The sequence below is a fragment of the Echeneis naucrates genome, chromosome 17 (genome assembly GCF_900963305.1).
Source record: "Echeneis naucrates chromosome 17, fEcheNa1.1, whole genome shotgun sequence".
Classification (NCBI taxonomy): Eukaryota; Metazoa; Chordata; class Actinopteri; order Carangiformes; family Echeneidae; genus Echeneis; species Echeneis naucrates.
Window position 1 is genome coordinate 3,900,039 of NC_042527.1, and position 13,425 is coordinate 3,913,463.

Below are 13,425 nucleotides of genomic sequence, written 5' to 3' on the forward strand. Positions count from 1 at the left end.
CCGCACAGCCAAGCAGAACCTTCGTAACGCTCCGCTATTTGTATGTGACCTACTGTGTGGAGGGAGCAGGGCTGACGTGAGCACGTTTCTGAAACTCTGATATAATATGGAACATCGGCAAGGATGGACCTGAGGGGCCTCATATGATTGCAGAAATTTTATGGGAGATGTCAGGCTGAAAAATTATTGACGTATTTTGTACCAAAGTTGTAAAAAGGAAGAAGGAAACAGCACTGTATTCAAACTTGCTGTGCTGTCACACAAAGTTCTGCCAAAATCACCAAAGTTGTGTGCAGAGCCCTTCCTCGTCAGACTTGTCCTTACCAGTCACTAATAAGTCTCTCAGTCATCCATCTTGTCAAACAGAAACGCTTCAAAATCAGTCAAATATGCCCTGACTCATTAAAGGTCTGCAATTTAGCTCTGTCGTGTAAGTTACCAAAACACTAAAGAGATTTGGGACTGCTTTTTTAAATGGTTTGTGCCCTGAGTAAAAACAGAGCTTTTGACTGAATTATGCTTTGATTCATCATGCAGAAAGTGGGAATGAAGAAGGGAGAGAAACAAAGATCAATCCAGTGAGCAACCGACTGAATGTCACTTGCACAGTCCAACTAAAGAGAGTGAGACATGCAGAGAGAAACAAAGAAGAAAAATGAGTTAATTGAAGAATACAGCTTCTCGTGCTTATTCTTTGGAAATGTTAACTGGAACTACTTAGATCTCATGTAAAAGGTCTGTCACATAAAGCCAGTAAAAAGTTTGAAAAAGAAGGCTTTTGCTTTCTTGTAGAAAAAAATTGGGCTCAATCCAGTCCGACAAAGAAGCCATTACATCAAAAAGAAATATTGATTTTAAGAACAGTTGAAATCTGTGCTGCAATCCAACTTTCAGCCACAGGCGGTAGCACTCAAAACAGAACTGGGATGATGATGAACAAATAAATTAGTTTAGTTAACTAGTTTTTACATACCCCCCCCCCCCCCCACCCCAGGACTGACAGAGGAGTTCAATACAATTTTAACTCTGGCAAATATCTGAAGAAATGCTTTTCTTGAGTATTTTGTCAAAACGTATGCAGTTCTGACAGTTCTGTTGCACTTCCACCTTAGGAAGAGCAACAGAACTGTCCTTCCTTCTCCAGGGGCAGCTGGCCTAATATTAATGGGGGGGAATATACGGGATTGTAATGATCCTCCTTTTGGGGTCTGGATATTGACTTTTATGAAGATCAAGCCACTTGGTCCACTTCCTGACAATTTGCGGTGATAAAAATAGTACAGAGATTAAGTATGCTGTTGGATCAAAGGCAGTTGTACTTAACCTTATCTGAGATGATTCATCAGTTCTGAATGTGGGGAAGATCCAAGTATTTAACCTCAAAACTGAAAACGTCACCTTGGTAGTACCTTGGTGAGTGACGGTTCCCCAGTGGCAGCATGGGCAGGACAAAGCTTGGAGTCCTGGTGGGAGGCGGTGGCAGTGGATGCCCATTGGTCTGTGTAGCCCAGAGGTGTGAAGTAACCACAGTCTTGAACACTGGAGACCCGCTCAAACTCCTCACATACGCCGTCACCATCAAAAACATAACACTGACTGGGTTCACCTTGGGAAATAGAGACGAGAATGAGAGAGGAGGATTTATGAAAGAATAAAAAGCCTGGTTTCTTAATCTGGCAGGGTATACTCTCCCCCACTGTTCCACTCCCATCCAAATCTATTTGTCAGTGAACCAAACCTGAGCAAATCTACTCTGTATTTTCGTTGGCCACTTTTTATGTTAGCCACGTCAACCCAGCCATATCTGACTCTCTGTGCTGTCAACAGGCTGTAAATTATGGAAAGAAATGAACTTTGGCTTTAATGAATTATTTAAGATCACAATTGTTACGAAACGTTAATAGGTAGAAAACAAATTTCTCATGTGACTTGGCCAGCTGTGGCGCTGTGATGGGTCGTGGGCATCTAGTGGGTCACCACCTTCTAGGTAGCACCAGCAATATTATGTGCTGCAACAAAGTGTCAAAGCACTCTTCAAAACACATTCCAAGCCTGGTAGAAAAAAGGACTGCAAGACAATATTACTTCTCCTATTATTGTGTCCGCAAATAATTTCTTAGATTTGTTAACAACTCAAAAATCCATCATCAATGAGAAAACCAAACAAAGTCACTCTGTGAGCGAGCGAACATCAACTGCAACATAACCATAACAACCATCTGTTGTCATCTGCAGAGAATGAATAATGGATAAATGTATGTATTTTTAATAGTTCAGGACACAGCTCACCTGTATAGAAGTCTTTTTTTGAAGATATCTTAAGTAATTTAAAGCTATTTTCATGCCCCTTTTTTGGCCTTTCTGGAGCTTTCAGCTACGCACACTTCTTTATTATTGCATGAAGCTTACTACGTTTGACATGAATACTGCTTGGTGAAGTTGAACTTTCACAGGTTTTTGCTTTTTCCGTATCTACTGTCAAGAGGGAAGTTTCACATTCAAGTTTTCATGGACCTCTCTATTTCCCTTCACTTAAATATTTCCTGCAGTCTATTCTGGCTCTTTGATGTCATGCAAATATTACAGTTAAAGTAATATCGAGAAAGCCAGACCCGGAATGATTATCGTAAATCCCAGTAAAATCAGCTGCAGAACCATAGAACTATAGAAAATTTATATTTTAGTTGAAAGAAAGAAAAAAAAAAAAAAAAGCCGTTACATTGCTGTGACAAACTTATACCTGAGCTACGATCATCAATGTGCAATGCTGTAAGTCTACTGACACAACGTGCTGCAGCACTGCATCACAAAAAGAGTGGGAAGCATAAGCTGAACAACAGCTTGTAAAGCAGCAGCTATTCATAAAAAGGGCGGAAAACACTTCAGAAGTTTGGCCTCATTAAAATCTGGACAGCTGCAGAAGTTAGGCAGATGGAGCCATGTCAGAGAGTCAGTGCTGCACCATTGGCTTCAATTAGTTGACAAAAACATGTTTCTGATAATAAGCAAATTAGGCCTAGACAATTCTATGCCATATTGTCATCCTGAGTTCATTTGGCAATAATAGTTTAAGTGAACTCAACAAACACCCCACCCCTGCTATGACAACACCTGTGAAAATTATTAAGTCTGTAATTCCAAGTCTTTTATTTTTTAAGCCTTACAAAAGTGAACTGATTGACAATCTTTGACTTAACTATTAAGGCCATCTGTTTTTTATTTAATATCTGCATGCTGTAACCAGACTGTGCAATTTAACCTTCATTTAATCAGGCAGTAAAAAAACTGAATTAAATATATATATATGATATATAAAAAACAACCTGAGAGTAGTACTTCATTACAATACAATACAATAATAAATGCATCCCTCGTCCCTGACAAGATGACTTTAAAAGTAACTGGTTTTGTAACTGCACAACTATAGTAACTTGTAAAAGCCCAACAAATCAGAGCACAACAGTCTGGCAGTTTGGCAGTTAACCGGGTCAAAGAAATGTGGCAAGAAAACTTAAACAAATATTCCGTCGATGACTAAGAAGTACAACTGAATAATTGGTTTTAAGAGTTGCAATTTGTAAAAATCTGTTTTTGCCAAATTGTTTTCCTTCCTAGTCATGATGTGTTTTATTGTAAAACAAGACTTGTAATAGCTTCAGTCACGGAATGGCTATCCCTGGTGGGAGGTGGGGGTGCTCTCTGCTTGCTTCCCCCTGACAAATGGAAGATGGCAATTTTAGCCCTGTAACACCACGCATGAACAACTACAATCCAGCTGCTTGTGGAAACAATACATAGCCTAAAAAGGAAGCAGCTAATCTCATCTCGACTGACCATAGATATCTTCACAGTGAAGTGTTCAGGAAATCGCCAAAAGGTTGGAAATAATAAAAGCTACGCTTATTTAATGTAGCTTCCAGTGGCTGAGCAGCAACATTCCTTTATATGGAGGAGGAATTTTAAGGCTGCAGAGGGTCACCACATACCACAACAGTATGGCTGATTTCTTGTGTCAATGTGCCTAATGCCTGTTCTTTTCTAGTCCAATTCTCCCAATGAGAAACAGAGACACTTGGAGACACACTGACATGTTAGTGCCAGGCCTGAAATGTGTACGAGGCTATTAGGGCCACCATCCGAAATAACACAATATTCAGTGTCTGTCAGCTAATATACATGAGCAAATAGCTAATTATGTGACATTATAAACTCAAGCACGAGGATCGTGCTCTCAGCGGTCTTTGTCTGGCTTTACCACATTGCATTTTTGAATGTTTACCTAATATCAAGGTCAAGAAAACACATGTTGACAGAGATTGTCTTCCCACCATCTGCTTACAATGCCATATTTCGGGAACTCCCTTCCATGCTGTGCCGTGAGGCCTCTGTTGTGGCCTGCCTGCATGTTTTAGACTGGGCAAGGGTGCAGACACAAAGTATTGTTGTCCTGTGGGGGAATGACAGACGATGGGTGCACTCTCTGTGGCTTCTTTGTTTGTCTTCTGACAAGTTATGCTGCATTCTTTTGGTACTTTCTGCTGCTTCTTAAACCATATGTCATGGACGGATATGGATGTTCTGCATTTTAACACATCACAGTTAATTGTATTCTAGACATAGAGGGAAAATGGACAGAGGACTATTTCTTTCAGCAATTATCAACCAATAAAAGTGCAAATGCCACTTTATGTTCATTTGGAGAGAAAAATAAAACAATATAGACTGTGAAGGTCAGAGTGTTTAAGATCAAGAGCTTTAACAGGTGATTTATTATTATTATTTTTTTTTTTTTTTTCGTGACTAGATCTTGAACACCAACCAAATTGTTTTCTGGCAGCCACATGAGTCACTGCACAAATGCTCTTAATGTCTCTCGTCTTACTATAAATCTTTGGTTGTTTATTCAAAGAAAATCATGCATTCTAGCCTAAACCTCACCAAAGTTAACCTGGCCTAAACCCTAACCACAGTTGGTCTTTCTTGTTGGCTACAACCCCACAACCTCCAAAAGCCCCCACCTCCCCCCCTGCATGATTTGATTCTGGCAGGCAGAAATACAAGGTGGCCTTCAATCACTTAACTGTGGGGTCATTGTATAACAATTGTCAGAAGCAAAGGCTTTTACAGCTGGTTATGATCTCTCTCGCTGGGGAGAGCCAGCCAATTGTTGCAGATGTGATTTGATAATAAAAAACGTATTACTTACTTTAGATAAAGAATATCAATAAAACAAAAAATGGCAACTGTGTCTAAAGCACAACAACTTGAGAGCTGATTCTGCTAACAAAGTGTCCAAGCTAAAAACCACAACATGATGTTTGATAAAAATCAATAAACTTAATTTATCAATATTCCCAAGTTTCTATCGGTTCCTTGAAATTTCAAGAAGGCCAAAGTTTATTTAATAAGCGAAACATGCCTGACATGTGTTTTGAGACTGAACAGTGTACCTTCCTGCTAAAAAGTGTTTTTCTGGTTTCTCTGCCAGCCTAATGTCAAAATGTTTCAGGTCTCTAAACAAGACTTGTGACTTAGCAAACCAAAAACTCTCTTTCTACCCTTAAGCTCATCTGTTTTCTCTTATGTTGCTGTGATGTTACATTAATGGTTTGTGGAATCAGTTCAAGCCAGAAGCTTTCATGTCTTGTAAATTAAGTTTGATTGGCTTGAATTTTGTTCTAAATGCTGCTGCTTGCACAAATGAGAGAATTCTGGCAATGTAGTCACTTCTCTTTCACACTAAAAGTTAATATGTTAGCCATCTTTTATATGTAAGAGAGTGGTCATTGCTTTGAAAGAAACCCCACAACTTGATGTGCTTTAAACTTCAAAAGGTCACATATTTTACACCTTTGCAGCAGTTTATTCTGAAGTGTTAATATCCATTAGAAGATATATTTGCAGTTCTTAGTACCAAAATGATCTCAGCTTTGTTTCATAGCTCCTCTCTCAGGCCTCTTTCTGGTACGCTAAAAAAGTCAACGAGCCAATCAGAAGAGAGGCCTGTTAGTGACTGAATAAAGGGTTATTGCATGACAACCACACTTTATACAATATAAGACCTTTGAACCTTGAAAGTTATGTGTAAGGTGGATCAGTGAAGTGAATGAAACTCACTTACCATTACAATTGAAGCCCATTTCCTTGAGACATTTCTTCGAGCATCCGTCCCCGTCCAGCAAATTACTGTCATCACACTGTTCTGTCCTACAGTAACAGGACCATCATCATCATTTTCAGTTTAAATAACATCTCTATTTTCAACACTTACTCGTGTGAATTTATGCCAAGTGAACAGACCCCTGTATGAGTCCATCCCCACAGTAGGACTGTCCATGGGTGTAGAAGAGAGGTGGGGAGGGATCACTGAGGAGGCCGTCTGCTTCCACCCGGACTGTATACTGGTAGGTGACCCCCTGCATTACAGAGCTGGGGAGGGGAGGTGAGAGCGTTCATGTTACATGGATACAAAATGTTGTATTTTTTTGGGCGTCGTTTAAAAAAAATAAAACAAAAATTAAAGAGCAGTCCAAAGTTCATTGTGCCATTTTTACTGCTATGTAGTACAAATCATAGAATTATATCTCATATTACTGTGTTTATTTCTGATAGTGTGGTTAATGATGACCTAAAGTCATTTTTCCAATTTACTGAGGAAGCTTTGGATTTACTGTTCCAGCCCAAAATGTTATTTCTATGTATGTGATGGATTCTACAAGGAAATGGAAGGATATGTGTATAGAGATACCTTCTCTCCAGTGTCAGGACTATTGCTCTGCTTTAGTGGCTGTATGTATAAAAAGACCCTCCACCCCGTTTTCCTGCACAGAGCTACTGCTTCAGTATCCCCCTGGCACACAAATCAGCTCAGCTCATCATCTATGGTGGGTCCAGTTTCTCCAGACACTGCATATTTCCTTTATTAATTATGGATCAGGGAGATCAATTTGAAAAGCATCCAACATCTCCACCAAATTGCCAATATTCCCTTTCTCTCTCCATCAACTGAATTGGAGGAAACTCATCGCTTCAGGATATTTATGTTGTGGTTTTTTTTTTTTTTAGTGTAATTTTTATTCTAAATCGTCCCTTCATCTACCGCTTATCTGTTTCCAGGTTGCAGGGGTGCTGGAGCTAATCCCAGCTCACACTGGGCGAGGGTGGGGTACACCCTGGACAGGTCCCCAGTCCATCACAGGGCCAACACACAGAGACAGACAGAGACCAACAGCCACTCACAGTCACATTCAGACCTACAGACAATTTAGAGTCACCGGTTAACCCAAACATGATGTCTTTGGACAGGGGGAGGAAACCGGAGTACCCAGCGGAATTCCACGCAGGCACAGGGAGAACATACAAACTCCACAAAGAAAGGAACCAAACCCAAGACCTTCGTATAGTGGGGCAACAGCACTAACCGCCATGCTAACCTCCTCTTAAACTATAAACAGAACTAGGATAGATCAGTCTTCTTTTAATAAAAAAAACAAAGAAAAAAATAGAATCAAATTTGCAACTTTTATCATCAGTAAATCATAATTAATTGAGAAAATTAAAATGATCGGAAGCTTACTTCTTTAATGTTGTCAACTTGCCCAGAAGTGCTAAATTTGCCAAGTGCCCTTCTCAGCAAACATGGCCTCCATTGAAACTGGACAGCGTGTGATATGAACTAGTCTTAGTCCATTTCAGTCAAAACACAGATTTGGTTTCTCAGCTTTTGTGTTATTTACTTATCGAGCAAAATTTGTTTATTGGTTCATTCATGTGGAATACCTTCAAAGTACAATCACAATATACCTCAGACACTAATTACTTGTACTCTCAAGCACCATGATGGATTGTCACCTTAAAGAGGTAAAGATAGTGTCCTTTCTTCCCCTCCCCTGTCTTAATGGTGCAAGTTCAGCAGAAGGAAACAGCTGAGGACTCAATCCACACAGTAACTGGTGTTTATGGCCTCCGCTGCTCACATTTGGTTCATATTAAAAAAAAAAATAAAAACAGCTTCTGCTCACTTCACCTCTGTTCTGCTGTCGTCTCCCTCAGTCCCCCTTTTCTCTCTTTTGCTCACCTCCAATTTAAGTTTCATTTCTTGTCTTCAAACCTCTCCCTCCTCACTTCTCTATTGCATCTTAGTGCTGATCTTGGTCTTTCCCAGTTCCCTTTGTCTCCAGTCTTACTCTTCCTTTTCATCTTCCCTTCCCTCCATTATCCCACCCTCTCTCCCTCTTCTTCCAACCCATTGCTCTCAAACACTCTCTTCTCCTTGCATCAACGATTCTCTGCCCTCCTCAGTCCCACATAACTTAATTCCCATCGGTTCTTACATCTTTTTGCACTTAGACACAGCTTGTGTAACATAGGAGACGTGTTCCCTGAAAAATAAACAGTTTTTTAAGCTGTGTCCACCTAACATCTGCCCCTCTGTAAAACAGCAACAGCTTCTCAGGAACTCGGAGTGCCACAACATTTGAAATCAGCGGTCATGTGACACAGTGGTTGTAATCTGTGAGGTGAAAAAGTTTTATTACAAGGAATGAAAATAAAGATATTCAGCAAACTGCCAAGGAAGAAGGTTCTTTGGTGAGATAAAACCAAACTGGCTTGTGGCTTTATATTTGGATTCCGGTAACTATTTGGACACCCCACAGTATAAGACAAGAAACACATTGACTCACCGTAGCCCTGAACCTCAGCATGCTTTTGATTGAGTATATGCTTGTTGAAACAGATTTGGATCAGTAGCTACAGCTCGGCATCCCCATGTAGGAAACATTTGTGTTCTGAGCTTTTCAAACAGAAACAGACCCCAACAATTTTAAGAGATGAGCAGACCTGAGCCACACACTCGCTGTCACACATCGTAACGCTGTGGAATGTGTACTCTATATTAGTCCTGAATAACATTTTCTGTGCATGTGTCTGTGTGTGTGTATCCAGCGTTAGAGCTGGCACTGCAACCCTGACATAAATATTCATCACACCTGAGAGAAAACCAGACCCTAGAAATGGCCTCAAGTGGAGTACTGATTATTGTAATGTGGTTTGGGCAGAACAAACACCTGTCAATTCCTGTTATGCATTATAGTCACCTCCTTCATCACAAATCCTTGCCTGAATTCTAATGTCTCTATAGTCACATATATGGTCGATACAAAAATCAATCTCTGAAATTGTCTTCTATTACAAAAAGAACCAAAAAAATAAATGAATAAATAAGAGCAAACTAATCCTATCATGAATGACTTTGTCCAAAAAGACATCCTATAGCCTTTACCTGTCAGTGAATGTCTGCTGAGTCTGGGGTGTTGACAGTTTGCTGGTGAAGGGTGGCTGTCGCTGGATGGTGTACAGCAGAGGCTGACAGCCAGAGCACAGGGGGCTTCTAGGGCCCGAGGACAGCATGGCTGCATCGATCTCCATCTTCTCATCGAAGGTGCATAGTTTTATGGCAGCAATAGGGGTGTTGTGAGTGTAAAGCCTCAAGGTGAGGGGCGTGTCGCAGAAGACATGCTGGGGTCCAAGGTTAATGCTCCTGTCCGTATTTGTTATCAGCTCTATGTTAGCAATGGCTGGGTTTTCTGGGAAACAATGATAAAGACAAATTGGATAAATACTGCATGTAATTAGAGATTACAGGGACTAACTTTAGCCTGACAGAGTTAAAGAGCTGCCTAATCTGATGGATAAATGCTGTGATGATATAAATACTGTATATAATCTCTTGTCTCTTCAACTACAGGTTTGTGATTAACTTGCGAAATCTTTTCCTTTCACCTTTGTGTCTCGTGTTAATTGCAACTTTGTTTTCACAGCAAATAGCAGGGCTGTTCTCTTCTAGCCAGGGAGTTTCGAGCAAAGTCTTCGTTTATCAAGAGACAAATCAACATGACCGAAAGTCAGTCCAAACCACGAGCAACTGTCATGAAAGCATTTTGATGAGCTTCAAAAAAAGAGCATGCTTGAAGATGAACAACTTCCTACTTCAGGTTGCCTTTCCCTCTACCCCGTCCAGATGGTTCTGATTTCATAAGACACATGTACCGTTGGTTTATTTTTTTCATATGGGCCAAGAAGAAAACTTCTACACCAGGACTGTAGGTCAACAAAGGTGGTCTCTTGTTATACAGTGGTCCTGTGAATGCAAATAAACTAAAAGCAAACCCTTTCAGAAAACATCTGATTATAATCAACCTGACAACACCTGCACTGCAGGTTAAATTCATGGAGCAACGTGCCTAACTATCATACATTGCGTGTAAGTGGATTTCAGCTGAGTTTATTACTGAAAATCAGAAAATACAAATTGCTTGCTCACTTGTGTCATAAATTGCTTGAACATATATCCCAGTTTCTCTGTATTCTGACAATTGGGCCCAAAATAGCCCTCAAAAAATGTTTTAGGCACTGTGAAAACATAGAAAGCAGATAAACATATGAAAGTACATCCAATAGTGGGGAACCCTAGCTTTGTTGATGGACTTTCAGCCACTTTGACTGGAGATTGATATCAGGATAGCTCACACAACAGCACTGACCATCTGAGGAAATAACAGGAAAAGCAGCTGAATAAACAAATAAAAGTGTGAGAGTACATTTATCACCTCGTCAGTGCAGATAGTTCCAGGCAGCATCCTCTACGTCATGCCTTGAAGGACTGGTATTGAAGTGTTACACAACATACACAACATGACACACCACATTTTGTGGTTGCGTCAGATAATTTGGAAATGAGTTTTCATTAAAGGCTTTTAGTATTGGGTGGAATCCATTTTCCATATGACTTAGATTTTACATGTGTTAACATTTTCAGGGTCATAGATAGATAACTAGATCCCCTTCAACATTTAATGTATTTATAAGATTCAACAAACACTGTTTATCTTTAAGTCTGGTATGTAACGCGCTACCGTGGATGTCTCTTGTCTGTCTTTTTTGGACGCTTACTGCTAACTGCTTTTCAAATGATATCCCTAATGTGCTCCCCCATTCATATTATTTGTTATCATACATCTTACTGCCAAGAGCTGTAATGGTCCTTCTTCCTTTCACATGTACCGTATATCACTAAAAATCTTTGAAAATCAAATGTTTGGGTTTTTTTCAAAGTATCTGTACTGGTCCCATGTGGGATATTGAGCATTTTAACCATGAGAAACATCCAATCGGCTTAAACTCCTTGAACCTGCTGTAATCTGAATCACTCTGAATCTGTGAAGTTGTGAACAGTCCTCTGCATAGTGCAGGGGGACCTCCAGACTCTTGTTGTGTGTGAAACAAATGCCAATGTCTTTGAATATCTGGGCTAGCTGCATTTATAGGTCGAATGTTTATATGTCCAGCCTTCCAGCATTTCACCAGATGTAGGGTATCTTAAGCATCCTGCTGAATAATGTAACATTACTCACAGAATACCACAATTGATTACTCTTGAGAGAAATTAAATGAAACACCAAATCGCATTCAGTACCAAATTTTAGGATGACAGAAGCTGGGCATGAACGTTATTAATAAATTTTGTTCTCTTTCACTGTGATCAGGTTCACGATCAGTAGATCGATGACAACCTGCCAAGCTCATAAAGACAGGATCCTGGATCTACAGGGCAGAATGTTTTTTGTTTTTTTTTCCATTTGAAAAAAACAGTAGTTAGTATGGTGCTAATTTCAGTTTCAATTTTGTTGAATAGGTATGTTTTCTTGAGCCCCCGTGGCTGTTATGACCTGACTTAGCTAAGACTACAGCTACATTACCCAATCAAAATGCATAGTTCTGTTTTTGACGTGCTGTGAAAATAATGCTGTATGGTAATGATTAGTGTCATGGATTGAGACTTACTGGAGGAGATGTAGGTGACCCAGAGGGTGAGTGAATGTGGGACAATGGGGTGAAGGAACCTCAGTGTGAGGGTGCAGCCCTCTGTGTCGGGGCAAGGTGATGTCACATTAGTGTCATAAAGGCTGAGTTCCGGACTCCACGCCTGAAGACTGGGATCGCAGGGCTGCTCCACATCAGGTGGGCCTGGGGTCAGGTGACATCACCAAGACAGGTGCACGTTTGTATGAATGCATTGCAATAAGACCCTCAGTGACCACATCCATTCAATGAAACTAAAGCAGGAGGCAAAAATGATCACTTACATATTTTGAGAAATGTCAGATGTATCATGTATCATATATCACATGACTGGGATTACGTTCACCAAGTAAAGGTGCTGAAAAGTTATTTTTTACAATTAATTGATGGGATCCTACATGAGCATACAATGTTGAATTAAGGTTTGGACAATTTTTCTTTTTTTTTTTTGTAAATTCCCACTGATTTCAAGCAGAGATGCTCAACCGTGAAAAAAGAATATTGACATATATGTTTATTTGTATACCAAATATGACCAACATCCACACAGTCCTAAAGCAGATCCTAGCCCAGATCAGATTCCGGGTTGCTTTTAAAGAAAGCCTACTTTGTACACTTTTTCTTGTCTACGTTGCCCCGTCTTTTTTAGTTGTGATAGAGTTAACAAAATTACCAGCATTTATTTTTAACAACTACCAACAAATTTATTCTCATTCGTAAAAAGGTGAGCAGAATGTTCCAGTTGAGGATATTATGAGTCACGAGTGCGGACTTGAGCATGGCCCACACTCAAAAAAACATTTTAATACCATTATACTAGACAAAATTAGTTGTTAATTCAGACAGTGTTGGTGATTAACACAATGGAATCACATTGAGAGAGTGTTTTTATCAGCTATATCCCAGTTGAGAGTCCAGTAAATTCAGCAGATTGATGAGGTGTTACATATTTCTATAACTCTAAGAAAGACAAAGAATGCCAGATGAGATTGGGCTCTGAACAAATGGCCAGGTCTATAAACTGTAGAGTTTGCAGGGCATTTTTTGAGCTTTCACAGACATTAGATGTTAGAGCACGGCGTCAGCAAACCAATCTATTACTTAAAAGCTGAACTCATTAGCATACACAGTCCATGGAGCCCTTTGGTTTGATTATTACTCGGTAACCAGTCTTATTAGTACAAATGAGTACAAACACAATGAAAGTGGGACTCAAGAAATCCAAACGCACTCTCAACACAAGTTCTTCTTATTTTGCTGCCCGAGGTGGCTAAAAATGTATTACTGTGACTTACATGGATAATTCTTTACCCTCCTAAATCCTTAGAAAAGACAGAATCTTTTACTTATTTATTATATTACACTTATTATTTTAAGTGTAACATTTTAACACTTAGTTGATAGAATGTGCTGGGATCTTTTGAGGGACCCTGCAAAGGTATGCACTTAGTACCTTAGCTGTCTTCTCTGTATGCTGTGAACTGCAGAACGATGAAGAAAACAGTGGAATTTTAGAATCCTTCCTCTTTAATTGTTATGACACATATAGGTCCTTGATGCGGC

General features: G+C 39.8%; 1 protein-coding gene across 1 annotated transcript in view; it reads right to left on the bottom strand.

The window, feature by feature from the left end:
* The window catches only part of pappa2 (pappalysin 2), a 70,295-nt gene that overhangs the window by 30,901 nt on the left and 25,969 nt on the right, over positions 1–13,425 (bottom strand). Inside the window, exons 10-14 of the mRNA XM_029524674.1 lie at positions 11,845–12,027; positions 9,284–9,587; positions 6,301–6,429; positions 6,122–6,207; positions 1,410–1,606 (exon numbers count right to left, since the gene is read on the bottom strand). Coding sequence (XP_029380534.1) covers positions 1,410–1,606; positions 6,122–6,207; positions 6,301–6,429; positions 9,284–9,587; positions 11,845–12,027 — 899 coding nt within the window. The remainder of the gene's footprint in view (positions 1–1,409; positions 1,607–6,121; positions 6,208–6,300; positions 6,430–9,283; positions 9,588–11,844; positions 12,028–13,425) is intronic.